The sequence below is a fragment of the Myxozyma melibiosi genome, assembly GCF_037950935.1.
Source record: "Myxozyma melibiosi strain Phaff 52-87 chromosome Unknown BZA70scaffold_3, whole genome shotgun sequence".
Lineage (NCBI taxonomy): Eukaryota > Fungi > Ascomycota > Lipomycetes > Lipomycetales > Lipomycetaceae > Myxozyma > Myxozyma melibiosi.
The window spans coordinates 1,057,177-1,083,015 of NW_027042917.1; the positions used below are offsets into that span (position 1 = coordinate 1,057,177).

General features: G+C 50.9%; 8 protein-coding genes across 8 annotated transcripts; 6 read left to right on the forward strand and 2 right to left on the reverse strand.

Moving 5' to 3' along the window:
* The first annotated feature begins 194 nt into the window (after positions 1–194).
* Positions 195–1,891, forward strand: BZA70DRAFT_276629 (uncharacterized protein). Its single transcript, XM_064912332.1, has 4 exons — positions 195–761; positions 831–1,020; positions 1,079–1,221; positions 1,292–1,891. Exons 1-4 carry the CDS (start codon positions 550–552, stop codon positions 1,830–1,832), a joined length of 1,086 nt encoding a protein of 361 aa, XP_064769479.1. The 5' UTR covers positions 195–549; the 3' UTR covers positions 1,833–1,891.
* On the reverse strand, positions 1,892–3,168 carry BZA70DRAFT_276631 (casein kinase II beta subunit). Its single transcript, XM_064912333.1, has 4 exons — positions 2,894–3,168; positions 2,657–2,809; positions 2,490–2,599; positions 1,892–2,427 (listed from the first exon to the last, which is right to left on the reverse strand). Exons 1-4 carry the CDS (start codon positions 2,925–2,927, stop codon positions 2,032–2,034), a joined length of 693 nt encoding a protein of 230 aa, XP_064769480.1. The 5' UTR covers positions 2,928–3,168; the 3' UTR covers positions 1,892–2,031.
* On the forward strand, positions 3,169–4,850 carry BZA70DRAFT_276635 (t-SNARE). Its single transcript, XM_064912334.1, has 6 exons — positions 3,169–3,703; positions 3,772–4,028; positions 4,101–4,167; positions 4,228–4,531; positions 4,589–4,712; positions 4,765–4,850. The coding sequence occupies exons 1-6, from the start codon at positions 3,448–3,450 to the stop codon at positions 4,795–4,797; spliced, it is 1,041 nt and encodes a 346-aa protein (XP_064769481.1). The 5' UTR covers positions 3,169–3,447; the 3' UTR covers positions 4,798–4,850.
* Positions 4,851–5,066: 216 nt separating this feature from the next.
* BZA70DRAFT_294726 (uncharacterized protein) lies at positions 5,067–8,168 on the forward strand. The gene is made up of 3 exons (XM_064914463.1): positions 5,067–5,236; positions 5,301–5,326; positions 5,383–8,168. Exons 1-3 carry the CDS (start codon positions 5,177–5,179, stop codon positions 8,108–8,110), a joined length of 2,814 nt encoding a protein of 937 aa, XP_064769482.1. The 5' UTR covers positions 5,067–5,176; the 3' UTR covers positions 8,111–8,168.
* A 2-nt stretch (positions 8,169–8,170) lies between these two features.
* On the reverse strand, positions 8,171–12,833 carry BZA70DRAFT_246935 (putative ABC multidrug transporter). Its single transcript, XM_064910644.1, has 3 exons — positions 12,270–12,833; positions 10,126–12,211; positions 8,171–10,072 (listed from the first exon to the last, which is right to left on the reverse strand). Exons 1-3 carry the CDS (start codon positions 12,770–12,772, stop codon positions 8,255–8,257), a joined length of 4,407 nt encoding a protein of 1,468 aa, XP_064769483.1. The 5' UTR covers positions 12,773–12,833; the 3' UTR covers positions 8,171–8,254.
* Positions 12,834–13,684: 851 nt separating this feature from the next.
* On the forward strand, positions 13,685–14,062 carry BZA70DRAFT_266761 (uncharacterized protein; the record flags this gene model as incomplete). Its single annotated transcript, XM_064911052.1, has 1 exon — positions 13,685–14,062. The coding sequence occupies one exon, from the start codon at positions 13,685–13,687 to the stop codon at positions 14,060–14,062; it is 378 nt and encodes a 125-aa protein (XP_064769484.1).
* Positions 14,063–14,573: 511 nt separating this feature from the next.
* On the forward strand, positions 14,574–19,730 carry BZA70DRAFT_135933 (ABC-2 type transporter-domain-containing protein). The gene is made up of 4 exons (XM_064909598.1): positions 14,574–15,202; positions 15,262–15,344; positions 15,401–17,379; positions 17,438–19,730. Exons 1-4 carry the CDS (start codon positions 14,679–14,681, stop codon positions 19,259–19,261), a joined length of 4,410 nt encoding a protein of 1,469 aa, XP_064769485.1. The 5' UTR covers positions 14,574–14,678; the 3' UTR covers positions 19,262–19,730.
* A 1,214-nt stretch (positions 19,731–20,944) lies between these two features.
* Positions 20,945–25,786, forward strand: BZA70DRAFT_266763 (ATP binding cassette transporter; the record flags this gene model as incomplete). The annotated part of the gene is made up of 5 exons (XM_064911053.1): positions 20,945–21,489; positions 21,555–21,637; positions 21,700–23,335; positions 23,419–23,782; positions 23,843–25,786. The coding sequence occupies 5 exons, from the start codon at positions 20,945–20,947 to the stop codon at positions 25,784–25,786; spliced, it is 4,572 nt and encodes a 1,523-aa protein (XP_064769486.1).
* Positions 25,787–25,839: the final 53 nt, after the last annotated feature.

Sequence of the window (25,839 nt, forward strand, 5' to 3'; positions counted from 1 at the left end):
GCAAAATGACCGACTACGAGTCAGGGAATATAAATGCGCTGTGGCCGTGCTAAAATCTACTAGAATCATTTTATTCTCGATATTCCTCAGCACCTTTACACCTCACCACCTTCATGATCCTAAATCATTTGAGTAGAACATTGTTTGAAATTTTCATAGTCTCTGCTAAACTTTTAGAGCATACGCAAACTGCTGTTGAGCTGTTAGAAGAGGTTGTAGAGGTGCTGAACAACATCTTAAGCATTTCACCCTCAACCGTCACATAACCAAACACATGATTTTGCTATTGATGCACTTAATTCATTTATAATAAACAACACTAAATATTAGAAGACCTTTGAGATAGCAGGAAGCATCAACAAGGAAACAAAGAGACCGGACAACTTCCCAGAGCGGAATCTCCAAACTTACCTAATTCCTTACTCATCTCCTCTCGACCTCTTTCTTTCTCTCGAACCATCTTCCCCGAGCCGTCCGACGACGATTCAAAATCATTTTCCCAAGACTCACCACCATCACCAGATCCATCCTCCGGCAAAACGCTTGATCATGTCGTTGACAAGAACGCGCATTGCCTCCCGCGCTGCCGCAAACTCGCTGCTCTCGCAATCCGGCCGTGCTTCAAATCTGCTGGCTATCCCGACCGCCGGCTCCAGCAGCACATTGTTCTCGCCCGCATCACTTGGCTCTGTTCGATATGCCTCCAACTCCGGGCTCAATTTTTTTGCCAGCTCGCGACTTCCTTCAAACACTATAATCAGGTACGATTTCTTTCTCTCGCAGTGAATTTGCGGTAGTCAAATTCCCATGCTGACGTGACGACATTTCAGATTCGTGCCTCAGCAGACCGCGTGGGTGGTCGAGCGCATGGGCAAGTTCAACAGAATATTGGAGCCCGGTCTTGCGATCTTGATTCCGTTTCTGGATAAAATCAAATACGTGCGATCGCTAAAAGAAGCCGCGATCGAGATCCCGAGTCAGAGCGCGATCACCGCTGATAATGTCACCCTAGATATTGATGTACGAGTTTATTATTTCTATCACCTACTCCAACTACATACTGATTGTGATTCTGCAGGGCGTCTTATATATCCGCGTTGTGGACGCATACAAGGCGAGCTACGGAGTTGAGGACGCAGAATATGCCGTCACTCAGCTTGCGCAGACAACCATGCGAAGTGAGATCGGCCAAATGACGCTCGACCACGTCCTGAAAGAGAGGTAAGCCAGTATATCTCAACATCTTAACATTCAGTAGCAGCAGCAGAAGCAGCACATCTAACGACTGCAGACAATCTCTCAACACGCACATCACACAGGCTTTGAACGAAGCCGCCGAAGACTGGGGCGTCAAATGCCTGCGCTACGAAATCCGCGACATCCACCCTCCCGCGAACGTTCTCGACGCGATGCACAGACAAGTCTCTGCCGATCGTTCGAAGCGCGCCGAGATTCTCGAGTCTGAAGGTCAACGCCAGTCCGCGATCAACATCGCCGAAGGTCAGCGCGAGGCCGTCATCCTTGCCTCTGAGGCCGAGAAAGCCGAGCAGATCAACCGAGCGATGGGTGAGGCCGAGGCAATCAGATTGAAGGCTGAGGCTACGGCCGAGGGACTCCGGAAGGTTGCTGCTGCGTTGGGCGATCCCAAGAGCGGCGAGGCTGTTTCGTTGCAGGTTGCGGAGAAGTACGTCGAGGCGTTTGCGAACGTCGCCAAGGAGTCTACTACTGTTTTGTTGCCCTCACAGTTGGGCGACATTAGCAGTTTTATTGCCAGTGGAATGGGAATCTACAACCAGGTCAAGGACAAGAAGACTACTGAGAAGTCGTCATAATCTCCAGTCAAAATAACCACCTATGAATAAAGAATAAAGCATTCTAAATAACTAGTAGGACTGAGTGAATATTTTGTTATAATTATAAATTACATAAACAGCACTAGACAAGAAGGAAAGAAAAGCAAAACGCCTAATCCTACATGAAGTTTTCCCGGGCTAATGTAAAGATGACATGAACCAAAAGCACTGCTTGAAATCACTGGGCTCTCTTCCGCCTCCGCTCCTCCTCCTCGTACTGTTCTAGCCGCTTATTCAACTCTAGCCGCTTCGACTCTTGCCACCGTGCCAGGCGCGCGTGCTCGTGGATCTTAAAACCAAAGATAGCAGGCACGAACCGCTCGGGCGAGGTCTTGTTTGGGATCAGATGGGGGTAGGCTTGGAACAGCAAGAACGGGAAACTGGTGCCGAAGTAGGCGCCGTCGATGCTGGCGAACCGGACAGATGGGGGATTGTACACGTCCTCGCATTTCATGCAAAACATCTTGACGGGGGCCGAGTGCGGGACATCGCTGAGACCGATGGGGAGAACGGGTTGGCGTTGGCAGTGGACGCGGGGGCAGACTCCAAAGTCGCCTTTTTTGTACTTGTCCAGCTACATTATTACTAGCATTAGCTGAATTCAGAATATAGAATGGGCAAATCAAGCTATATTACCATCTTTTGGAGGCCACGCTGGGTGAGGATGTAGCGGGCGTGTATGAGTCCATAAAGATGCCGAGCCGACCGCTCGATCTGCTCGCGTGTAGGATCATCACATTCACGTTCTATCAACGATATCAGCACATTGCATCTCGAAAACAAAAAACAGAGAACCAACTCACCGAATGTGTCCATGATGAGGTCCATCGCGTACTGGTAATACTGCACCTCCGAGTTGAGCCCAGTCATATTGAATCTGTCATTCAGAAACTCGTCATCGATCTCGCAAAAGAACTCATTTCCCTGAGCTCCTAGAAACCAATCGATCCAGTACTCTGCTATAACCGTTAGCTCTTTTCTCTTCTTCAACTTCCAGAAGAAATGAGGAGGGAGGGAGGGTGGTCGCGGAGGATACTTACTCGTGCAGTCTGAGTCACTTGAGAAATCGTCCATTTTTCCTACTTCCCTCAAACAGATGTCTCAAAGCAGCAATACCAAATATATATCCAGATATACTCAATAAAGCACTTGCTCGCCAACAACTTTTTCAAATACAGGAAACTGCTCGACGAATTCCCGGTTGAGCCTGCCACAATTTTCCTACGTCGGGTGCTTGCGGCTCCAGAATAGTGAACCGAGGGTCAGGGTTCAGACAGGGGCGTCCCGGCTCCGGCCACCTTGTTCAGATGGAGGATGGACGAGGTTCAGCTGCGTGTTCTCCTGGCTGCTGACAACCGTGACTGACTTTGTACGATATCTGTTATAATCATAGAGTACGTATTGAGAGATTTGCTTGGAAGGTATTGATTGCTGCGTGAAAAAGAGAGGGACAGATCAGGTTATCGTCAGATTGTCAAGAGCTGCAGTGCTGCAGCAACCAGCCAATTTCATCTCGAATACGGCAAGACACTTGAGTCTTGACTGAACACACAATCAAAAAGGAAAGAAGGGAGAGGAAATCAAAATATCAGCAATGGCAGTCGCAATCCAGGATCGCACGTCCGAGTTCAGGTCGTGCGTGGCGGCCGTATCGAGGATAAACAACTCGACCGCATCAGCAGCCCGAAGCCAGCTTCTGGCACCAACCTCGCCTCCACCGCTCGGTGGTGGCAGCAGTGGTGGAAACGCGATTCAGACCCGGGGTCAGAGGACAGAGTTTGCGATGCGGGCGGCGAGTATCAGCAAGGATATCAACAGCGCGATGAGTAAACTCCAGAGATTGGCGCAATGTCAGTATTCTTCTTTCTATGTGATGTATGCTGCGGGAGTTCAAGCTGACATTTGAGTGATTATGTAGTGGCAAAGCGAAAGACATTGTTTGACGACAAGCCGGTTGAGATTGCGCAGCTGACGTATGTGATCAAGCAAGACCTCGCAAAGATCAACACGAGCATCTCCGAGCTGCAAACGTTTGTGAAAACGGGCAAGAAGCACTGGGGTCGGAAGGGCGAGAGCCAGGTGGACGAGCACTCTGAAAACGTCGTTGTGCTGCTGCAGGGGAAACTTACTGATGTTACTGCTGGGTTCCGTGAGGTTTTGGAAGTTCGCACAAAGGTATGCACATTTACTGAATGCTGTTGTACTGATTTGATATGTATGTGTGGCTAATGACGGTATTTGATTTAGAATATTCAAGCTTCGAAATCGCGGACAGAGCAGTTCATCTCGTCGAGCTCTGCCGCGGTTAAAGATCGTGAGTGGACATTCTCTTCTTGTTTCCTCTTCTGGAATCTAGTCTAACAGATGTACGCAGCCAACTTCCAAACTGCATCTCCACTATACTCGCAAGCAAACGGTGGCGGCGCGAGCAGTTTAGAAAACCCATATGGAGCTACGGGTGATCCTGACAATCCGTACGGGTCCAAGAACACGGATGGAGAGTATCTGACGGTACCGGACCAGCAGCAGAGTCTGATGCTGCTGGAAGAGCAGCAAGATACGTATATCAGTGAGCGGAATACGGCGATTGAAGCTATCGAGAGTACTATCCACGAGCTTGGAGGTATCTTTTCGCAGCTGGCGACGATGGTGGCCGAGCAGCGCGAGGTTGTGCAGAGGTAAGAAGAAGTCTGAGAGAATGGTATCACTACAAGAGAAGAACTAACAGGTCATAGGATCGATGCGGATACTGAGGATATCGCAATCAACATATCAGGAGCCCAGCGGGAGCTGCTAAAGTACTTTGCGACAGTGTCGAGCAACCGGTGGCTGATGATGAAGGTGTTTGGCATAGTTATCGTGAGTATTCCTCTCTTCTTTCTCGACAACACTCCTTACTGACGATTTCCAGCTTTTCTTTTTACTTTGGGTGTTGGTGAGCTGAGCAGGTGGTTTTGTTATTAGTAAGCTGAATGCAGATTATTACATACTCACAGGCTGCGACGGAAGGTTTCATCTGGTTGCACAAGCGAGCCCCATCTGGATAGCGGCTAGTCCTAAAGCAGCAAGCGCTGTTTGAAAGGATGTCTACCGCTAAGGGTTTTCCGTAGTTAATGCAGGGCGTAGCGGCTAAAAGTAGACAATTACGTCAGCGCCGGTGTAGATCTATTTGGGGCAAGCGACGAGCTCGTGCGGCCATCGGAGCAGCAGCGAAGTAGCAGCTTTTCGTTGATAAAACCGACTTTTCCGGAGATGCAGCGGTTTCACCCACAATTGCACTCGTTCTCGTTGTTTGAATACTGTAGTTTGTCTTCTTGTTGAATATGGCGCACTCGGCGCAGCTCCAGACGCGTGAAGACGAGGACAAGGGCCAGATCCTGCTCGTGAGTACCTCGAACAGCTTACTATCGCGTCGGATCATCATGCTAATCCTCATCTTCACCACAGGATCTGCTGCAGAACTCGTTTGCTTCGTGAGTATCTCTACTATACTCTCTGACACTATTCAACCTCTACTAACACTGCCCAGAGCGCAAATCACAGGCAAGGCCGTCTGGGTAGGCCTTCTCATCTCCCTCGGCTCCTCCGCCGCCTTCTTCGCCCTCTTCTGCCTCCTCCGCACCCGCAACACGATCCTCTACGCCCCCAAAACCCGCATATCCGGTCTCAGCAAACACGACTCTTTCTCCACCGTCTCCTCCTACCCAAGACTGCGTCCAGGCTACTTCAAATGGATGCTGCAGATCTACAAGCTCAAGGAGTCAGACTTGCTCTTCATCCTCGGCCTCGACTTTGTCGTCTACCTCAAATTCCTCAAAATGAACTGCCACACCTTCCTCTGTCTTGCCATCTTGGGTGTTACCGTTGCTATCCCCGTCAACTTTGCCCTCTCAATCAACTCCCCGAGCGCAAAAGCCGCCTCCGCATCCGACGCCTTCATCCTCATGACTCCCACCCTACTCAAGGGCCCGAGCATGGCATGCCACGTTGCGCTCGCCTATGTCTTTGACGCCATAGTCTGCTTCTTTCTGTGGAAAAACTACAAGGAGATCCTCCAGCTGCGCAAAATATACTTCACCTCGTTCGACTACCAATCCAGCATCCACGCGCGCACTTTGCTCATCACCGAACTCTCCAAACCTTATCGCTCAAACGAAGGCATCATCAAGATCTTGAAAGATGCAGCCGCGAGATCCACAATCGCTTCCTCGTCATCGATCGCCATCGACCAGATCTTTGTCGGTCGCAGCGTGAGAGGTCTCGGCAAGCTTGTCCGCATGCGCGAGAAAACCGTCTACCGACTAGAAAAAGTATTCGCAAAGTATCTCAAAGATCTCGACAACCTTCCCGCCACGCGTCCGATGATGAAACTCGACCGCGGCGACAAATTCGCCGACGGTTCCAGAGGCGGAAAAGTCGACGCAATCGACTACCTCGTCACAAAGATCCGCGACTACGACTACAAGATCGCTGCCGCGCGCAAATCTGTCGACTCCCGCCGCGAAATGCCGTACGGTTTTGCGTCCTACCACTCCGCGACCGAAACACACCTTATCGCAAAGGCCAACTCTGGCCGCCGCGTACTAGGCGCGGGACGCATCAGACTCGCACCGAGGAGCAAGGATATCTTGTGGGAGAACATCGAGCTAACATCTCGTGAGCGCCTCAACAAAAAGTACTGGGGAAACGCCATCTTCATCATCTTTTGTATCGGCTGGATCGTGCCCAACGCCTTCATCGGAACTTTTCTCTCCCAGATCTCTCGTATCGGCGTGCTCTCAGACTCGTTCCAGCGCTTTGCAAACACGCATGCCGGCTTCATCTCTTTCATCCAGGGTTTTGTTGCACCAGCTGTGACCTCAGCTATCTTCCTTATCTTCCCGATCGTCATGCGACGTATCTCTGCCTTCCAAGGCGCTCACACAAAGTCCATGCGCGAACGCAACGCACTCCGAAAGCTCTACATTTTCTTTGTGTTCAACAACTTGATCGTCTTCACGATGTTTGGCGTGGCCTGGTCTGCGATCTCACAGATCATCCAGCTATCGAATTCCAGAGACGATATGTCGGCCAAGGAAATCTTTGACTCGCTAGACCTCGCCGAGCAGATCTCGAGCTCAATCATCGGCGTGTCTTCCTTCTGGGTCATGTACGTTGTGCGCTCAAACCTCGGTGCACTCCTCGACCTGATCCAAGTCTGGTCTCTACTCGTGCACTCCTTCGCCCGCCGCTTCCTAGCCCCTACACCCCGCGCCCAAATCCGCTGGACTGCGCCTCCCGAGTTCGACTTTGCCTCCCACTACAACTGGCTGCTCTTCTATGCCACCATCGCACTCACATTCACCTCAATCCAGCCCATCATCCTCGTCGTCACCTGCTTCTACTTCACAATCGATACCTTCCTCAAGAAATACTCTCTCATTTACGTCTACATGCCCAAAGTCGAAAGCGACGGCGCGTTCTGGAAAGACCTCTTCAACCGCATTCTCTTCTCCCTCGCGCTCGGCAACGCAGTCATGTTCATCGTCACCTGGGTCCAAGGCACCTGGCGCGTCGCAGTCGCAATGCTTCCTCTCTTCCCCGCCATCCTTGCCTTCAAAATATACTCCTACTACGCCTTTTCTCAACAAATGAAATACAACCTCGACTCCCAGAGTCTCGAGTCCATCACCCCTCCCGCACAATCTTCATCAGCACACACAGACCCCCGAAACGAATTCGGCAACCCGGCGCTCTACCGCACGCTCATCGTCCCCATCGTCAAAAAGGGCGCCGAAAACATCCTCGAGCAGATCCTGGGCTCGATCTACCTCGACTCAAACTCGCACGGTCCTTCTGCTTCTGGAGCTCTCGACGGCGCTTTTGAGATTGTGGACGAGCGGGAACTGGACTTTATCAGGTTCCTTGACGATCCTAATCTTCGCGACTCGGAGGATCCTGCTCCTCGTCCTGCCACAAGCCTCTCAAACACCTCCAGGCAAACACAGTCCTTGCGGTCTCTGTCCTCGACCGGCATGAAGAACATTTACCGCACCCACAGCGACGACGACACAATCTCCACTTCTACTGCCGCCGTACCGCCCAGGTCTGCTTCCATGGGTGACTTCGCCGCCGACTTGGCCGATGAGGATATCGTGGCATACGCCAATCCCTATGACGATGGCGTGTACAGCGAGGACAACGTGCTGGGTATTTCATTTGCCACAGAGACAAACCCTGCACCAGATAACGAGGAGGACGAGCAGAATTTGCTGTAACTCATACTTTAGACTCCCCGCTTTAATATCTCATACTTGTTAGAACTATTGTAATTATAAATTCCACGTCACAAAATTCTATTAAACTAAATGAAAACAAAAATACACAAATGACAGAAATATAAAAAATATGGTATCACAGAACTACTCCTGCTTTCTCTTCCACGACTTTGGCACTCTCGCCAACCAATAGAAAAACAAAGCACCAAAAATGTTAAACACAATGTAAATCCACATCAATCCGAAGTTTCTCCATCTGTGCGAGTAACTTGCCGATACACTGGCCAAGAAAGTGTTTGTCGACTTCACCGTGCAGAACTTGCAATCGCTCGTCGCATCAGGGTTCATGATGTTTCCGCCGTGCGTAAGCACGTACGGCGACAGGAAGTCGTCGCAGGTCGTGCCGTTGGGGGGAGGAATCGTCAACAGTTCGATGTCGGAGCAGATGACTTCAGTGTTTGCAACACCAAGCGAGAGCATGCTGTCGACGAGGTAGGTGAACGGAGACACGCGGTACATGAAGATCCAGAATCCAGGCATCGACGAAGGGCTCGCAAGCACACCACAGAAGATCAAGCAAAGAGAGAAGCATAGCTGCGCAAGAGAGGCCGCGTTATCGGCAATCTCAATTCCCGCGACGGCCATGTCGGCAAACGTCGTAGTGAAGATCATAAACTGCAGAATCATCAAAAACATAAGACCTCCGCGCTCGTGCTGCTGGCCGGCAGCAATAGCATTGTTCTGGAGACCAATAGGGTAGTACCAGGAAACATACGAGAGCACGGCGCCGAGGAACTGCCAAGGGATCTCAGCAAGAATGTTTGCAATCATGAATGATTGCCACGAATACGTCTTTGAGGGTCGCTCGCGAACCTCGTACAGAGCGCGCTGGGTAGCAAAGTTAGGCATAAGCTGGGCACAAATATTTCCAAAGACAGTGTAAAGCATGAAGATCGAGAACATCTGGTTCTGGAGACCTTGAAGCGACGTTCCTGCTTTCCAGAACGAGAAACCGATGAAGAACGCAGGGAAGAAGCAGAGCATGAGCTTGGACCAGATATAAGACGGAGTGCGGTAGTACTGCTGCGAGACACGAATAAGCACTTCACGGAACTGCGTCCAAGTAGTAGAGGCAAACTCTCTATGGTCAGCCTTCGAGGTCGTGACGGGCAGCTTTGAGAGCTCTTCCTTCATGTCGTCGATCTCCTCACGAATCTTCACACGTTCGGGACTCTCGAGCCAGCACTCAGCCCAATCGCGCACAGCGACTGATCCAGGAGCGGCACCCACGACCTCGAGCATCCACTCGGCAGGGTTGGCCTGGGGAGGGCACGGGTGAGCACCTCCACGCTCAAAGTAGTCGATAAGCGTGCGGGAGTTTTCGCCAATGAGGCCAAAGTAGGCAGTGCGACCACCAGACATCAAAAACAAGAGACGGTCAAACTCCTGGAAGAGAATAGCCGAAGGCTGATGAATGGTACACAAGATGGCCTGTCCGTTAGCCGCGAGCTTCTTGAGCAAGGTCAGGATAGACCACGCAGTCTGAGAATCAAGACCCGAAGTAGGCTCATCGAGGAAAAGCAAGAGCTCAGGCTTAGCCGCGAGTTCGACGCCGATGGTAAGACGCTTGCGCTGCTCGACGTTGAGACCTTCACCGAGAATACCGACGACGGCATCAGCGTAGGCTTCCATCTCCAAAGTGTGAATGACTTCCTCGACGTAGGCGGCCTTCTCTTCATAAGGCACATGGGCCGGCTGTCGGAGAACAGCAGCGAACATCAAAGCTTCGCGGACAGTGGAGGTCGAGAGATGAAGATCCTGCTGCTGGACGTAACCGGTCTTGCGCTGGAATGAAGAGTCGCGCTGATGGCCGTTGACAAACATGCCACCGGTGACAACACCCATGGTCACGCGGGAAGCAAGAACATCGAGGAGAGTGGTTTTACCGGCGCCAGATGCTCCCTATGTAGATGGTTAGTAGTGAGGTCAGAGATGGACGTACATATAAAACATACCATAAGAGCAGTAAGGGTACCAGGCTTGACGAAACCATCGACATTGCTGAGAAGTCTTCGCGGTTCACCCTTGATCTTGATGTCGTAGCAGACATCCTTCCAGAAGAAGATGTCGGTGTGCTGCTGAAGATTGAGTTGGATTTCAGCGTCTGCGGCAGCGCTCGTGTTGGCGGTGAGTGGCTTCTCAAGAGTGTTCTGAGCTTCAACGTCTGACTTCTCGGTGTTGTGTTCTTTCATGGCATCAGGAACCTGTCCTCGCTTGAAGACAAGAATCTCACCCTTGGAGCGGGCCGACTGAATGTACTCGGCAGCCAGGAGATACATCAAGGTGAAGAAGACACCGAAAGCAACAAGGATACCAAAGTTTCTCCAGATATGGGACTTGTAGTACTGGTAAGTGACGTTGATGTAGCGGTCACCGTCCATATAGTCCTCACCGACGATGGCACCATTGACAGAGCAGACCATGTTGTCGAGCGGGGTATCTTCGTAACCAGCGCCGGAAGGAACAAAGGCCGAGCAAGGAAACTGGCGATTACGGAATTCGTTGACCATGAAAGCCTCGAATGCGTAAGCGATAGGATCAAGATAGTTCATCCATCTGAACCAACCGTGCATGTTTCTGGTGGGAATTGCAAAACCAGTATAGATGACGAGCAAGAGCATGAAGATACCAGCGGGAGCCATAGCCTGGGAGATAGTTCGAGTGACGGAGCCGATCCAGCGGAAGATCATAGACATTGTCAGGACACAGGTGAAGGAGAAAAGAAGGAAGGTGAAGAAGGCACCCGGAGTTCGTCTGAGGTTCGTCATGAAGTAAAGAGTGAGGTTCGACATGAGACAGTTGAGAATCTTGGTTGGCATATCGCAGGCCATACTCGCGATGGCTTCAGCCGAAGCGTGGTAGAAGGCATAACGAGTTTGCTTTTCAACGATCTGACGCTGAGCGTAGAGAGTAAGAATCTCGAGAGCAGAGGAGAAGGCATTGGTGAGGACGGCAAAGAAGAGCAAGGCACCACGAGAGTAGAACGATCCGGTGTTCTCGGAAAGGTTGTAAAAGACAGACGAGATGACCAAGGCGAGGACGGTGTTGAAGAAGACGGTGAAGAAAGCGATCGAGGGATCTCCCGCAAGTCTCTGGAAGCCACGCATGATGCAGAGTCTGATTTGCATGGAGTAAGAGATGGTGAAGGGAGACTTGACAGAGATACGGCCAGCCTGGTTTGCCTTTCTCGAATCGTAAAACTGCTGCAAAGCCGGACCGTTCAATGGGTATTTCTCTTCAAACTCATCAATCTCCTTGACGACATTCATGCGGAGCTGACTCTCTTGCCAGCGCTGAGCGAACTCGTCAGGCGTACGAGGGACGCGGCTCTCGAAGCCGGGACGCGCGATACGCTCGCCAGGGTTGGTGAGCGAGGTGAGGAAGTCACCAGTGGTCTGACGAGCAGGGCACTCGAAACCCATGTCGATGAAGAACTGCTTGGCAAGCTTGGTCGAGCCAAAGTAGATCTGACGACCCTCGTAGAGGACGATGACCTTGTCGAACTCATCGTAGGCGTCCTGCGAGGCCTGGTAGAGCGAGACAAGCGAGGTCGTCTTTGTGGTCTTGGCAAAGAGCTTCAAATTGCGGATGAAGGTCAAAGCAGTAGCCGAGTCGAGACCACGGGTGGAGTTGTCCCAGCATTGCAGGGGAGCACCACCGAGCATGGCTTCAGCGATAGAGACACGCTTGCGCTCACCTCCGGAGACACCACGGACGTACTCGTTGCCAACCTTGGTGTTGATGGTGTGAGTAAGACCGAGCATAGCCATGACAACGTCGCGCATATGCTCAGCGTAGCGCTCACGGGAGACGCCCTCAATTCTGTTATGCGGGGTGCGCGCAAGAGCAGCAAAGTAGAGGGTCTGGCCGACAGTCAGGTGAGGGAAGTGAATATCGACTTCGGCGTTGTAGATGACTTCACCGCGGAATTGCGAGCGCATGAGCTTGGCGGGGACACCCTGGTAGTTGAGGTGGGAGTCTTCCTTGATGTAGTAACCGTGAGTGTCACCGGACATTGTCTTGAGGAAGGTCGAGCAGCCACTAGAGAGGATGAGTTAGATATTGAGGGTGGAGAGCAAAGGACAGGATGGAGACGTACGATCCGGGACGACCAAGGACCATGAGCATTTCACCGGGTTGAAGGACACCCTCAAAGTTTCTGAGAATGTCGATGCGAAGACCCTTGTTGCGGGTGATGAGCATGCGCGCGCGGTTCAGGCCATCGAGGGCGATATTTGCGACGGTCTTTTGAAAGTCAGCAGCGGAACCGAAACCGAAAGCGGAGAGATTGCGGAAGGCGACGCCGGCGGTGCGGACGGGGAATGTTTCGGGGTCGCGTGTGTGGATGTCAAGAAGGGTGCGGACGAAGTAGTTGGGGGAGAACTGCTTGGAGAAGGGATCAAGACGGGGGTCGTTGGAGGAGTCGAGGAAGGGATTCTTGTCCTTGGCGAAGGCGGACCCGGAAGCGGAGAGGTTTGAGATCTGACGGGCTAGGGCGAGAACTTCGGGATGGTGATCGTCGTCGCCGGTGGGAGAGGAGGAGGAGGAGGAGGAGGAGTTTGTGACTTTCTCGTCGACTTTCTCGTCGATGGAGGGATCCATGATGCGAGTGATGAGGAGGAGGGGTGAGGAGAAGAGGAAGAGGAGGAGGAGGAGGAGGAGGAGGAGGAGGGAGAGTGGTAGGAAGAGGAAATCGGGCAAATAAATAAAGAATGAATTCGGGCGGCGGCAAGAAATCCTTCGAACAAAGAAAGGAAGAAATTAAGTCAACGTCCAGTGATCCTTGGAAGCGTTGCGTCGACCGCTCGACTCGGGACGGGGCTCCTGGCTCCTTGGCCCCCGGGTTCGTGACGTCAAGAGTGGACTACGCCGGACTGAACTGATGTCGGTGGTGGTCTCTACGCTGCTTGTTGTTTCTTTATTATTCGCATTGTTTGAGTACTGAAAAACCAGATCATCGAGCAGTTCAACAATGGCTTGACTGAACAAGGGAAGCTTATGTAATAAGGCGGAGGATGGAAGAAAGGCATTGTGAAGGCTCCGAGTATCCAGAGGCGCGGGTTAGGGCTCTGGCTCGGAATTCAGCGCATCCGCTCGTATTCAGGTCACGTGTTTCGTATTCGAGCCGCGCCGCGAGTATTGGAGGTACTACGATATCTCTTGCAAAGAGCAGCGCAGTGGGGTCAATTGATAGAACAAACTGTCACTCAGCTCAGAGCTATTGTTGCGATCAAAATCAACAGACAGTCAGCATCAGCATCAGCATAGCAAAGTACAGAGGAGGAAACAGAACAACAGAGGTCTCTACGGAGCGGGAGAGCGCAGGTCCGGCGTCAGCAGTGCGGTTGGCTCCAAGGCCCGAAGTCGAATATGTCGACAGTCAGTGTCGCCCTGTGTCGAAAAGCAGTCGACACAGTAGTAAGAAATTGCAGCTTCACAAAATGAAAACGTAAAAATAAATCAAAACAAACAAACAAACCGCGAATTCAGATCCCGGGCCCGGTGACGACGACGATGACGCCGGATCATCGGTCGATCAGCGCTTCTCTTCCTCTTCTTCTTCTTCCACTGCTCTGTTTTCCTGCATACAATTCCTACAACTTCTCTACTCTTCTTCCCGGCCGCGAGCTCACAACAGCGCATCTCCCTCTCGCTGCATGCGCCCCGCGTGCGCGCGCGCCCCTACGGACGCCGCAGTGCCCGGGACCCGCGCCGCACGAGAACCCCGATCGGGAGACCCCAACCCTGCACCTGATCCTGCTCGGGAGCAGATCGCGGTGGTCTCCCGAGCCGGCGTCTGTCCTCGTCCTCGTCCGCGAGCGCCGGCTCCGGCCCAGCGACCCCGGTCACCTTCTTACTTTCTTCGCGGCCACCTCAGCGTATTCCTGCTGACTGTGCACTCAAATCACGGCCGCGCCTTTAGTCAGACATCCCCACCCTAGCCCAAAGACCGCTCCTCCTTCCACCGGAATCTTACTAATCGTCAACCCTTGCCCTCGATATCTCCGTCGGTGCCGACCGGCGCCGACATTTCCTTATCTCCTTCACCATCTATCCGTCTTCCGTCTCTCTTTTTTGCTATTATACCCTGTTTTTTTTTGAAAAAATTGCATATATCTGTGATGATCGCCTATGATATTGTAATAAACTCATTTAGAGCTACTATTCCGCGACTCAGCGGGAGTAGAGAGTGGTGATCTGACTCCGTCCTTACAAATCCCTCTATCCGCACGGTGCTCCTCTGCCAAAACAAAATCACACCTTTGCCTACTCTCAAAATAAGCCTCTTGATATGCATCTGATTCGAATCGACATACACCGTCCTTCTATCTCTATCCGACACCCGCCCTTTGGCTTGAGCCTAAACCAAAATCATCCCACGGCGCTGTCCTCGTAATCGCCTTTGCCAAACTTTTTAAAAGGATCTGCCTCCCGCTTTTGTTTTTATTTTTTTGCCTTCCTCGTCACTCTCCCTCTCCTTCACCCCCCTCCTCTACCCATCATCCCAATGGCAGACGAAAAATCCCCTCTCGCCGACGACGGCTGGGTTCAGTCCTCTGCTCAACCCGGCGAAATCGTCAACGACACTGGTGCTCAAGACGATGACTTCGACGCCCGCGTCACCAACCTCGCCCGTCAGATTTCCCATCTTTCGACCTACTCGAGTCAGCACGGCCCCAGCCCGGACGGCCTCAACCCTTTCCTTGACTCCTCCGACGACCCTCGTCTCGACCCCTTCTCTGACAAGTTCTCGGCTTCCTTCTTCGTCGAGACCTTGCTCGATATCGGACGACGGGACCCCGGTGCTTATCCCGTCCGTACGGCCGGTGTCTGCTTTCGTGACCTGTCTGCTTACGGATATGGTACCGGCTCTGACTACCAGATGACCGTCGTCAACGCTATACTCAAGATTTCCTCAGCAATCACTGATATCGTTGTCAAGCGCAACCGTCAGCGAATTGACATCCTCAGAAACTTTGATGGTGTCCTCCAGCCCGGTGAGATGCTTATGGTCCTCGGTCGTCCTGGCTCGTATGTCTCACTTCTCACTTCTTTCCCATCCTCTCTTTCTTACTAATCCTTCATCTCAGTGGCTGCACCACCTTCCTCAAGACCATCGCTACTGATACCCATGGTTTCTTCCTCGACGACACCAGCCACTTCAACTATCAAGGTACATCTCTTTCTTCTATATCTCTACTCTATCTTCATCAAGCTCACACCTCCTAGGTGTCCCCTACAACCTCATGCGCTCGCAATTCCGCGGTGAGGTCCTCTACAACGCCGAAACAGATGTCCACTTCCCTCACTTGACCGTCGGCCAGACCCTCAAGTTCGCCGCCCTCGCCCGCACCCCTCACAACCGTATCCCGGGCGTTTCCCGTGACCGCTACGCTGAGCACATGCGTGATGTCGTTATGGCTATGCTCGGTCTTTCGCACACCATCAACACCAAGGTCGGTGACGACTTTGTCCGCGGTGTCTCCGGTGGTGAGCGCAAGCGTGTCTCTATCGCTGAGGCCATGCTCGGTGGTGCGCCATTGCAGTGCTGGGATAACTCCACCCGTGGTCTTGATTCCGCTACTGCTTTGACATTTATCCGCAACTTGAAGCTCTTTGCCAAGACCACAAAGACGACCTCGCTCGTCTCGCTCTACCAGGCCTCGCAGGACGCCTACGATGAGTTCGACAAGGTCATCGTCCTCTACGAAGGTCGCCAGATCTACTACGGCTCGACCAAGCTTGCCAAGCAGTTCTTCATCGACATGGGTTTCGAGTGCCCTGCTCGTCAGACCACTGGTGACTTCCTCACCTCGCTCACCAACCCTGGCGAGCGTATCGCGCGTCCTGGATTCGAGAACCGCGTCCCTCGTACGCCTGACGAGTTTGCCGCTCGCTTCAAAGAGAGCGACATCTACAGAGCTTTGCGCCAGGAAATGGACACTTTTGAGAACCAATTCCCCGTCAACGGTCCCACCCTGCAGTCCTTCATCGACTCCCGCAAGGCCAACCAGTCTGGCAACATCTCAATCAAGTCGCCCTACACCATCTCGGTCGCCATGCAGATCAAACTTTGCGTCACTCGTGGCTTCCAACGTCTCAATGGTGACTGGACTCTTTTCTTCACTACCTTGTTCTCTCAAATTGTCTTGGCTCTTGTCGTTTCCTCGGTCTTTTATAACCTGCCCTCCAATACTGGCTCGTTCTATTCCCGTGGTGCCTTGCTCTTCTTTGCTATCTTGCTCAATGCCTTCTCGTCTGCTCTCGAAATTCTCTCGCTCTACGCCCAGCGTCCGATCGTCGAAAAGCACACAAGATATGCATTTTACCACCCGTTCACCGAAGCCGTTGGCTCCATGCTTTGCGACATGCCGCTCAAGATCTTGGTCGCCATCGGCTTCAACGTCACTCTCTACTTTATGAGTAACCTGCGTCGCTCGGCTGGTCCCTTCTTCATCTTCTTGCTCTTCTCCTTCTCGGTCGTCATGGCAATGTCTATGATTTTCAGAACCATCGGTGCCTGCTCGCGCTCGATTTCCCAGGCCATGGCTCCAGCCGGTGTTTTGATTCTCATGCTCGTCATCTACACCGGTTTCACCATTCCCGTCAGGAACATGCACGGATGGGCTCGCTGGATGAACTACCTCGACCCCATCGCCTACGGCTTCGAGTCTCTCATGATCAACGAGTTCCGTCACCGCCAGTTCCCTTGCTCTTCTATGATTCCTTCCGGCCCTGGCTATGAAGACGTTCCCGCCGACGCCCAGATTTGCTCTGTCGTCGGCGCCGTCGCTGGCCGCGATTACGTCGAGGGCAATGACTACATCGGTCAGAGTTTCAAGTACACCAACGGCCATCTCTGGCGTAACCTTGGAATCACCTGGGGTTTCGTCGTCTTCTTCTGTGGTATCTATCTTCTTTCTACCGAGTACATCTCTGCCGCTCGCTCCAAGGGTGAGGTTCTCGTCTTCAAGCGTGGTCAGCTTCCTCCTGCCTTGGCTCATCCTGATGATGTTGAGGCTGCCAACATGCACGAGAAGCAGAAGCTTGAGTCCAGTTCTTCCTCTGAGCAGATCAACATCCAGAAGCAGACCGACATTTTCTTCTGGAAGGATGTTTGCTATGATATCAAGATCAAGAAAGAGCCCCGTCGTTTGCTCGACCATGTTGATGGTTTCGTCAAGCCCGGTACTTTGACCGCTCTTATGGTGAGTTTCGTTTCTATTTTTTTTCTCAAGTTATATGCAAGTTCTAACATTTCCACAGGGATCCTCTGGTGCGGGTAAAACCACACTTCTCGATGTTTTGGCTTCTCGTGTCACTATGGGTGTCGTTACCGGCGAAATGCTTGTCAACGGCCACCAGCGTGACTCTTCGTTCCAGCGTAAGACCGGTTACGTCCAGCAGCAGGATCTTCATCTCTCGACCTCTACCGTCCGTGAGGCTCTGACTTTCTCTGCTCTTCTCCGCCAGCCAGCGTCTACTCCTCGTGCTGAGAAGATCGCGTACGTCGACGACGTTATCAAGATTCTTGAGATGGAGGCCTACGCTGATGCCGTCGTCGGTGTCCCTGGTGAAGGTCTTAACGTCGAACAGCGCAAGCGTCTCACTATCGGTGTCGAGCTTGCTGCTAAGCCCCAGCTCTTGCTCTTCCTCGACGAGCCCACTTCCGGTCTTGATTCCCAAACTGCTTGGTCTATCTGCTCACTTATGCGCAAGCTTGCAAACAACGGTCAGGCTATTCTTTGCACTATCCATCAGCCTTCTGCTATTCTCTTCCAGGAGTTTGATCGTCTTCTTTTCCTCACCCGTGGCGGTAAGACCGTTTACTTTGGAGAGATCGGCGAGAACTCGCATACTTTGACCTCTTACTTTGAGCGCAACGGTGCTCACAAGTGTCCTCCTCAGGCTAACCCTGCCGAGTGGATGCTTGAAGTTGTTGGTGCCGCCCCCGGATCTGTCGCTGTCAAGGATTGGTTCGACGTCTGGTCCCACTCTCCAGAGCGCCAGGCCATCCGCGACGAGATCGACCATATGAAGACCGAACTCTCGCAGATTCCAAAGTCTGAAGATGATACCGCGTCCCGCGAGTTCTCTGTCAACTTTGCCGAGCAGTTCAATGCCGTCTTTGTTCGTGTCTGCCAGCAGTACTACCGCACTCCTTCTTATCTATGGTCTAAGATGGGTCTCTCGACCGTCTCTGCGCTCTTCATTGGTTTCTCGTTCTTCAAGGCTGGAACTTCGCTCCAGGGTCTTCAGGATCAGATGTTTTCGATTTTCATGCTCTACACCATCTTTGGTAACATTTGTGCCCAGCTGATGCCCAACTTTGTCACCCAGCGTTCGCTGTACGAGGTTCGTGAGCGACCCTCAAAGACCTACTCGTGGCAGGCATTCATGCTCTCCAACATCTGCGCTGAGATCCCGTGGCAGACTATCTGCGCTGTCACTATGTACTTCTGCTGGTACTACCCCATTGGTCTGTACGCCAATGCTGTACCCACGGATGCAGTGCACGAGCGTGGTGGACTCATGTTTTTGCTCATCTTTGTCTTCATGATTTTCACCTCCACTTTCGCTCACATGGTTGTGGCCGGTATCGACCTTGCGGATACGGCCGCTAACTTGTCCAACTTGTGCTTCTCGCTCACGCTTATCTTCTGCGGTGTCCTTGCTACTCCCGAGTCCATGCCCGGTTTCTGGATTTTCATGTACCGCGTGTCGCCGTTCACTTATCTCATCGACGCTATGTTGTCCGTTGCTGTCGCAAACACGGATGTTGTCTGCGACTCCATCGAGCTCAAGCACTTCAACCCTCCTTCCGGCCAGACCTGCGGTGACTACATGCAGACCTACATTGATACAGCTGGTGGCAAGCTTTCCAACCCCAATGCCACCACGGACTGTGAATTCTGCACAATTTCTTCGACCAATACCTTCTTGGCCAGCGTCAACAGCTACTACCATCACCGATGGCGTAACTTCGGTCTCATGTGGGCGTACGTCATCTTCAACGTGTTCGGCGGTATTGCGCTGTACTGGCTGATGCGCGTGCCCAAGAAGTCGATGAGAAAGAAGAAAGACGACTGATTGAGTAAATATGGAAACATATCTTGTTTATACTATATTTCCCTTTTATTTTGCTTTTCATTTTTATTATTTATGGGTTTTTGTTCCTAAGCATTAAATTTGTTCCTAAGCATTAAATTATATGGCTACATGACTTGGTGCACAGTCCGGTTTTATCATATTATATAGAAGACAGATGGATACCTTTTATTTTTTATTATCTCTTAGTTTTTGTTGTGTCAAATAGTCACTCTTTACCCTTTTCTATATTATATGCGATTAGCATTCGCGTGTAAATCACAAAGTAGGATTCTGAGGTGTAGACTAGTTGACAAACTCCCAATGGCGATAACTATGCGGTAACTGTCTCAGGGAGAATACAATCTTTCATGATTAACGTCAATCCCTGTAGATTCGCGCTTCAGTAGGGTTCCGCGCACTTTCAACCACAGTACTATAGTTGAAAATAGTGACGACTTAGTTAACAATCACCTAATGCGTAGGCATCATAAGTGCCCGGTAATTTGAGAGTGTAGTGGCAAACACACAAGCCTGCTCAATCGCTCTATATATTTCATCTAACCATCTATAAAGACCGTACTATCCCTCTAGTTCAGTTGCAACTACGAAATACAGCTCGAATGCTGTGGCATCTGATGCATCATGGACGCGATCCTGAGGCCTTGCTCTGTTATGGGTATACTTAGAAAGCGACGGGCCTAGAAGTACGTTGGTAAAACAAACACGGTGAGTACAAGAAGCTGAACCGGCAGACCGTTGAGAAATGGCGATCTTGATGTTTACATATCATTTCTGGTCAACATCTTAACCGCAACTTGACTCTAGGTAAAGAAAGAGATCCAAAAGGATACTGAGCATACAAGGCATCATCTATAAGCGCGCTGATGCAAACCTGGAAAGACAGGAATATGATTTATAAAGACAATATCGGAGCACAATGCAAGGCGATCGGTATCGGCGATATATACGACCGAGAGGCGAATACAGGTCGGGGAAGTCAGAGTTATTTAAGATAACACCCGGAACTCGGAGAAGGGGCGCCGCGCCACTGCTTAAAGCCCTTTGCCTGCTCAGAACTTGTCAAAGACGGTGTTGACGTCCGCGAGCTAAAGCTTAAACAGGAGAAACTTGAGCGAGAAAGTTTACGCCTTCCTCAGTTTGAGCTAGTGCGAAGCCGAGATTTATGCAAACCATGAGCATGTGCCTTTCGTGCTGTCTGCAGAGGCAGCGTCTCCCTGATCTTCAATGCTAGAAAGACTCAAACTCAGCTCCAGCCTTCTACACGTTGAAAACAGAGGTCTGAGACGGTCAGTTATATAGCCTGCTTCTTGAAAACGGTCGATCCCAATAACAACGCTGCAGATGATATCATCGCTCTCATACTAATGCGCCGCGCCGCTGCAAGCGGGAGGCAGTCGCTATTGTCAGGTCTTGGGACTTAGGCGAGCCCAGCTGTAATTTAAGCTTTCTATTTTCCACAGTCTCACCTGATAAATAGCCCTTCCAGCTTTTCGGTCAGTCCACACCTTTTCTATGCCCACCCGTTGCTCTGGTGACGTAGCTCTGGCCCATGCCTTGTCTAGCTCAACGGTCGTCAACGACTATGCAAAACATATATAATAACCAACCGGCTCACCGTCCTCGTAGATTCATATTCCCCACCTCCATACTCATATCCTCACTATGCCGCCTGAGAAGTTATCGTCGAATACCTCTCTCGCTTCCTCATCTACTGCATCCGCAGTCAGGGCAGACGCCAAAGACGACAGCAACTCCAATGGATTCGAAGAAGATCCTGAAATTGAAGCCGAGGTTCTTCAGCTCGCCCGCACAGTCTCGAACCTCTCTTCACGCAGCGCCGCAAGCAGCGACATCGCCTCTGGCAACATAAACCCATTCATCGACCAATCAACAGATCCTAGACTTGATCCGAACTCTGAGCACTTCTCGGCTGCCTTCTTTGTTCGCACCCTTCTAGACATTGAGAAACGGGACCCCCAAACCTATCCTGTTAGAACGGCTGGCGTATCATTCAAGAACCTTTCCGCTTTCGGCTATGGCACCTCCACAGATTATCAAAAGACCGTCGTCAACACTCTCTTCCACCTTTGTGACCGCGCTTTTGCTATCCTTACTCGTCGAAAGGAGGCTCGCATTGATATCTTGAGGAACTTTGACGGCCTACTCCTACCCGGGGAGATGCTAATGGTCTTGGGACGTCCTGGATCGTACGTACTCGTTCATATTGTCTGTACTATCGGCTCATTTTGTCTGACTCTATCAACTCTGCTAGTGGATGCACTACATTCCTCAAGGCTATTGCCGTAGACTCTCACGGCTTTCACTATGGACCCGAGTCCTTCATGAACTATCAAGGTATACTGCACCTATTATGTCAGAAGCCCACATTTTACTGAGCTGACAATGATACTCTTTAGGCGTCTCCCGAGAATTGATGGAGAACCAATTTCGTGGCGAGATAGTTTACAATGCCGAAACGGAAGCCCATTTTCCTCATTTGACTGTTGGTCAGACCTTGTACTTTGCAGCTCTCGCCCGCACCCCCAAAAATCGGATCACAGGTGTATCGCGTGATACATATGCCTCCACTATGCGCGACGTCGTCATGTCGATGCTCGGACTGACCCATACTCTCAACACAAAGGTCGGCGACGACTATGTCCGCGGTGTATCTGGCGGAGAGCGCAAGCGCGTGTCGATTGCTGAGGCCATGCTCAGCGGGGCTCCTCTCCAGTGCTGGGATAACTCTACTAGAGGACTGGATGCGGCAACCGCGATCTCGTTCATCAGAAATCTCAAGATGTTTGCAAAGACTACAAAGACTACCTCATTTGTTTCTCTCTATCAAGCATCACAGGACGCATACGACATCTTCGACAAGGTCACTGTTCTGTACGAGGGACGTATGATCTATTTTGGGTCTACAAAACGCGCGCAAAAGTTCTTTGAAGACATGGGATTCGAGTGTCGAGCTCGCCAAACCACTGGTGACTTCTTGACATCGCTCACGAATCCTGTGGAGCGCATAGTCAAGCCCGGGTTTGAGGGAAAGGTTCCAAAGACGTCGGACGAGTTTGCCGAACGATGGAGGCAGAGTGAGATGTACGCAGAGCTCATGAACGATATCGACAACTACAACAACCAGTATCCGCAACTTGGTCCATCGTTCGAGCAGTTCTTGAAGTCACACAAGGCCGCGCAGTCGGATCATATCTCCTCAAAGTCTCCTTATACTATCTCATATCCAATGCAGGTTAAAATCTGCGTTGTGCGCGGATTCCAGAGAATTGCAAACGACATATCGACTCCGGTTGTTAACGTCGTCTCGAACTTTGCTCTCGCGCTCATTATCTCCTCTGTCTTCTATAACCTTCCTCAGACCACTTCATCCTTCTATTCTCGAGGTGCTCTCTTGTTCTTTGCCGTCTTGATCTCTGCGTTCTCTTGTGCTATCGAGATCATGCAGCTCTACAGCCAGCGAGAAATCGTCGAAAAGCACCGAAGATACGCCTTGTATCATCCGTCTTCGGAGGCAATTGCAAACATGATCTGCGAGCTGCCAGCCAAAATCTGCACTTGCATCAGCTTCAACGTCACTCTTTATTTTATGACAAACCTGCGTCGTGAAGCTGGTGCTTTCTTTATATTCTTGCTCTTCTCGTTTACCTGCACCTTGACAATGTCTGGCATCTTCCGCACGATTGCAGCCTTTACAAAGTCGATTTCTCAGGCCATGGCTCCATCCGGAGTTATTATGCTCCTCATCGTCATTTATACCGGCTTTACTATCCCTACCCAAAACATGCACGGCTGGTTCCGTTGGTTCAACTATATCGACCCAATCGCTTATGTTTTCGAGTCTTTCTTGATCAACGAGTTCCGCAATCGCTCATACGCATGCTCAAGCTTCATCCCAGAGGGCGGGGTTTATGATGAGATACCGACTTCTGATCGTATTTGCTCATCGACCGGTGCTGTGCTGGGTGAGGACTACGTCCAAGGAAATAACTTTATTGAGACGAGCTACAGATATATGCCATCTCATATTTGGCGGTAGGTTATCTTCTCATTCTTCTTTGCTTATACTTTGGCGACGATAGTTGTACTTTAATCCGGCCACTAACACTCTACTCTAGGAATTACGGTATCCTTTGGGCGTTCCTGATTTTCTTCAACGGTTTATATCTCTTCGCGACTGAATACATCCGCTCCGCTCGATCAAAGGGTGAAGTGCTCGTGTTTCAGCGAAGCCACTTTGCTAAACACGGAAACGCGGCCAAACTTCCTTCGGATGATATCGAAAGTGCTAATCAGCACGAGAATACAGCTGTGGGAGATGACAAGTCAACTGACTCTCAGGATATTAATCTCCAGAAGCAGACCGATATCTTTTTTTGGAAAAATGTCTGCTATGATATCCCAATCAAGGGGGGAAAGACAAGACGTCTTCTGACCAACGTCGACGGATACGTGAAACCTGGAACTTTGACTGCACTTATGGTAAGCACTCATACTTCCATTAGATATCTATAATCATATCACTAACATCTTTGCGTGTAGGGTGCCTCTGGTGCTGGCAAAACGACTCTTCTTGACGTTCTTGCTTCTCGGGTCACTTTAGGTGTCGTTACAGGCGACATGCTTGTCAATGGCCATCAGCGAGACAATTCATTCCAACGCAAAACCGGTTACGTGCAGCAGCAAGATCTTCACCTCTCTACATCGACTGTCCGCGAAGCTCTCAGATTTTCAGCCGTTCTGCGCCAGCCAACTACAGTCCCGATGAAAGAACGCGTTGCCTACGTCGACGAGGTCATCAAAATCCTGGAAATGGAGTCATATGCTGATGCTGTGGTCGGTGTTCCCGGTGAGGGACTTAATGTTGAGCAAAGAAAGAGACTGTCGATTGGGGTCGAACTTGCCGCTAAGCCACAGTTATTGCTATTCCTTGACGAGCCTACTTCTGGTCTTGACTCGCAAACGGCGTGGTCAATTCTTCTTCTGCTTCGCAAACTCACAAATCATGGTCAAGCTATCTTGTGTACTATTCACCAGCCTTCAGCGGTCTTGTTTCAGCAATTTGACCGGCTTCTTTTCCTAGTACCTGGAGGCAAGCCCGTGTACTTTGGCGAGATCGGACCCAACTCGCGAACTCTCATTGATTACTTTGAGCGCAATGGCTCGCCTCATTGTGCAGAAAATGCGAACCCTGCAGAGTGGATGCTCGAGGTAGTGGGCGCCGCACCTGGAAGTGTGATGGTCAAAGACTTTGCCCAAGTTTGGCTAGATAGTCCAGAGCGTGCTGCTATTCAACAAGAGCTGGATCAGATGCGAGACGAGCTTTCGAAGTTGGCTGTCAACGAAGATCCACACGGATCGCAGGACTTTGCAGCTCCTTTCAGTGTTCAGTTCAAGGAAGTGATATATCGTGTATCTCAACAGTTTTATCGCACGCCTACATATATCTGGTCAAAAATGTTTCTGTGTTTTTTCGCCGGGTTCCTGATCGGATTCTCTTTTTACAAGGCGGATAAGAGCAAACAAGGCCTTCAAAATCAAATGTTTGCTGTTTTCATGCTCTACGCAATCTTTGGCAATATCTCGCATCAGCTTATGCCGAATTTTGTAACTCAGAGATCGCTATATGAGGTTCGTGAGCGACCTTCGAGAACTTATTCGTGGCAAAGCTTCATGGCCGCCAATATTGTTGCCGAGATCCCTTGGCAGCTACTTTGTGGCCTTCTTGCTTTTGTGGTTTGGTACTATCCAATCGGACTCTATGAGAACGCAAAACCAACGCACAAAGTTGGTGAGCGCGGTGTTCTCATGTTTTTACTTATTGAAGAGTTCATGACATTTACATCGACATTCTCGCATATGATGATTGCTGGTATTGAGGTCACTCAGACTGCCGCTTTCATTACGTCGTTTTGCTTGTCGATGACGCTCACGTTCTGCGGCGTCTTGGTATCGCCTGACAGCATGCCTGGGTTCTGGATATTCATGTATCGCATTTCTCCGTTCACTTATCTGGTGGACGCCATGCTCTCTGTCGGGGTTGCAAACACAGAAGTGACTTGTTCGGCAATTGAGTACTCACAATTCCCAACGGAAGGGAATTTGACATGTGGGGAATACATGTCGGGCTACATGTCAGTTGCTGGCGGGTATCTGGAAGATCCAGAGTCGACCGACATGTGCTCCTTCTGCTCACTCAAATACACCAACGTCTTCCTCGCTAGTGTGCATTCGAGCTATGATTTGAGATGGAGAAACTTTGGACTGATGTGGGCGTACATCATATTCAATGTGTTTGGAGCTTTCTTTGCGTATTGGCTATTCAGAGTGCCAAAGAAGACGACAAAACACATACACAAGATTTCTTTCCATCCCTCGGAGCATAATCTTCTTGGTCATCATCATCAGAAGGCGGACAAGGAGAACTCTGCTGAGAAAAGTCCAGCGGAGGACAAAAGCCTGGAAAAAGGAAATCTTGTTGAATAGTAGTAGGTAGTGACGGTGTTTTTAGGGTGTCGTCTATGTCAGCTTGTCAACAG

What these genes read in the sequence shown, in the direction of transcription:
- BZA70DRAFT_276629 (XM_064912332.1), top strand. Translation starts at nt 550, where the DNA reads ATGTCGTTGACAAGAACGCGCATTGCCTCCCGCGCTGCCGCAAACTCG. An exon ending in ATGTCACCCTAGATATTGAT is followed by an intron (nt 1,021 to 1,078) that starts GTACGAGTTTAT and finishes GTGATTCTGCAG; the next exon opens with GGCGTCTTATATATCCGCGT. An exon ending in GACCACGTCCTGAAAGAGAG is followed by an intron (nt 1,222 to 1,291) that starts GTAAGCCAGTAT and finishes TAACGACTGCAG; the next exon opens with ACAATCTCTCAACACGCACA.
- BZA70DRAFT_276631 (XM_064912333.1), bottom strand. Translation starts at nt 2,927, where the DNA reads ATGGACGATTTCTCAAGTGACTCAGACTGCACGA. An exon ending in CCTCATCATGGACACATTCG is followed by an intron (nt 2,600 to 2,656) that starts GTGAGTTGGTTC and finishes TATCGTTGATAG; the next exon opens with AACGTGAATGTGATGATCCT. An exon ending in AGCGTGGCCTCCAAAAGATG is followed by an intron (nt 2,428 to 2,489) that starts GTAATATAGCTT and finishes GTAATAATGTAG; the next exon opens with CTGGACAAGTACAAAAAAGG.
- BZA70DRAFT_276635 (XM_064912334.1), top strand. Translation starts at nt 3,448, where the DNA reads ATGGCAGTCGCAATCCAGGATCGCACGTCCGAGTTCAGGTCGTGCGTG. An exon ending in ACTCCAGAGATTGGCGCAAT is followed by an intron (nt 3,704 to 3,771) that starts GTCAGTATTCTT and finishes GTGATTATGTAG; the next exon opens with TGGCAAAGCGAAAGACATTG. An exon ending in AGGTGTTTGGCATAGTTATC is followed by an intron (nt 4,713 to 4,764) that starts GTGAGTATTCCT and finishes GACGATTTCCAG; the next exon opens with CTTTTCTTTTTACTTTGGGT.
- BZA70DRAFT_294726 (XM_064914463.1), top strand. Translation starts at nt 5,177, where the DNA reads ATGGCGCACTCGGCGCAGCTCCAGACGCGTGAAGACGAGGACAAGGGC. An exon ending in ACAAGGGCCAGATCCTGCTC is followed by an intron (nt 5,237 to 5,300) that starts GTGAGTACCTCG and finishes TCTTCACCACAG; the next exon opens with GATCTGCTGCAGAACTCGTT. An exon ending in CTGCAGAACTCGTTTGCTTC is followed by an intron (nt 5,327 to 5,382) that starts GTGAGTATCTCT and finishes AACACTGCCCAG; the next exon opens with AGCGCAAATCACAGGCAAGG.
- BZA70DRAFT_246935 (XM_064910644.1), bottom strand. Translation starts at nt 12,772, where the DNA reads ATGGATCCCTCCATCGACGAGAAAGTCGACGAGAAAGTCACAAACTCC. An exon ending in GTCCTTGGTCGTCCCGGATC is followed by an intron (nt 12,212 to 12,269) that starts GTACGTCTCCAT and finishes CATCCTCTCTAG; the next exon opens with TGGCTGCTCGACCTTCCTCA. An exon ending in GTACCCTTACTGCTCTTATG is followed by an intron (nt 10,073 to 10,125) that starts GTATGTTTTATA and finishes CCATCTACATAG; the next exon opens with GGAGCATCTGGCGCCGGTAA.
- BZA70DRAFT_135933 (XM_064909598.1), top strand. Translation starts at nt 14,679, where the DNA reads ATGGCAGACGAAAAATCCCCTCTCGCCGACGACGGCTGGGTTCAGTCC. An exon ending in GTCCTCGGTCGTCCTGGCTC is followed by an intron (nt 15,203 to 15,261) that starts GTATGTCTCACT and finishes CCTTCATCTCAG; the next exon opens with TGGCTGCACCACCTTCCTCA. An exon ending in GTACTTTGACCGCTCTTATG is followed by an intron (nt 17,380 to 17,437) that starts GTGAGTTTCGTT and finishes ACATTTCCACAG; the next exon opens with GGATCCTCTGGTGCGGGTAA.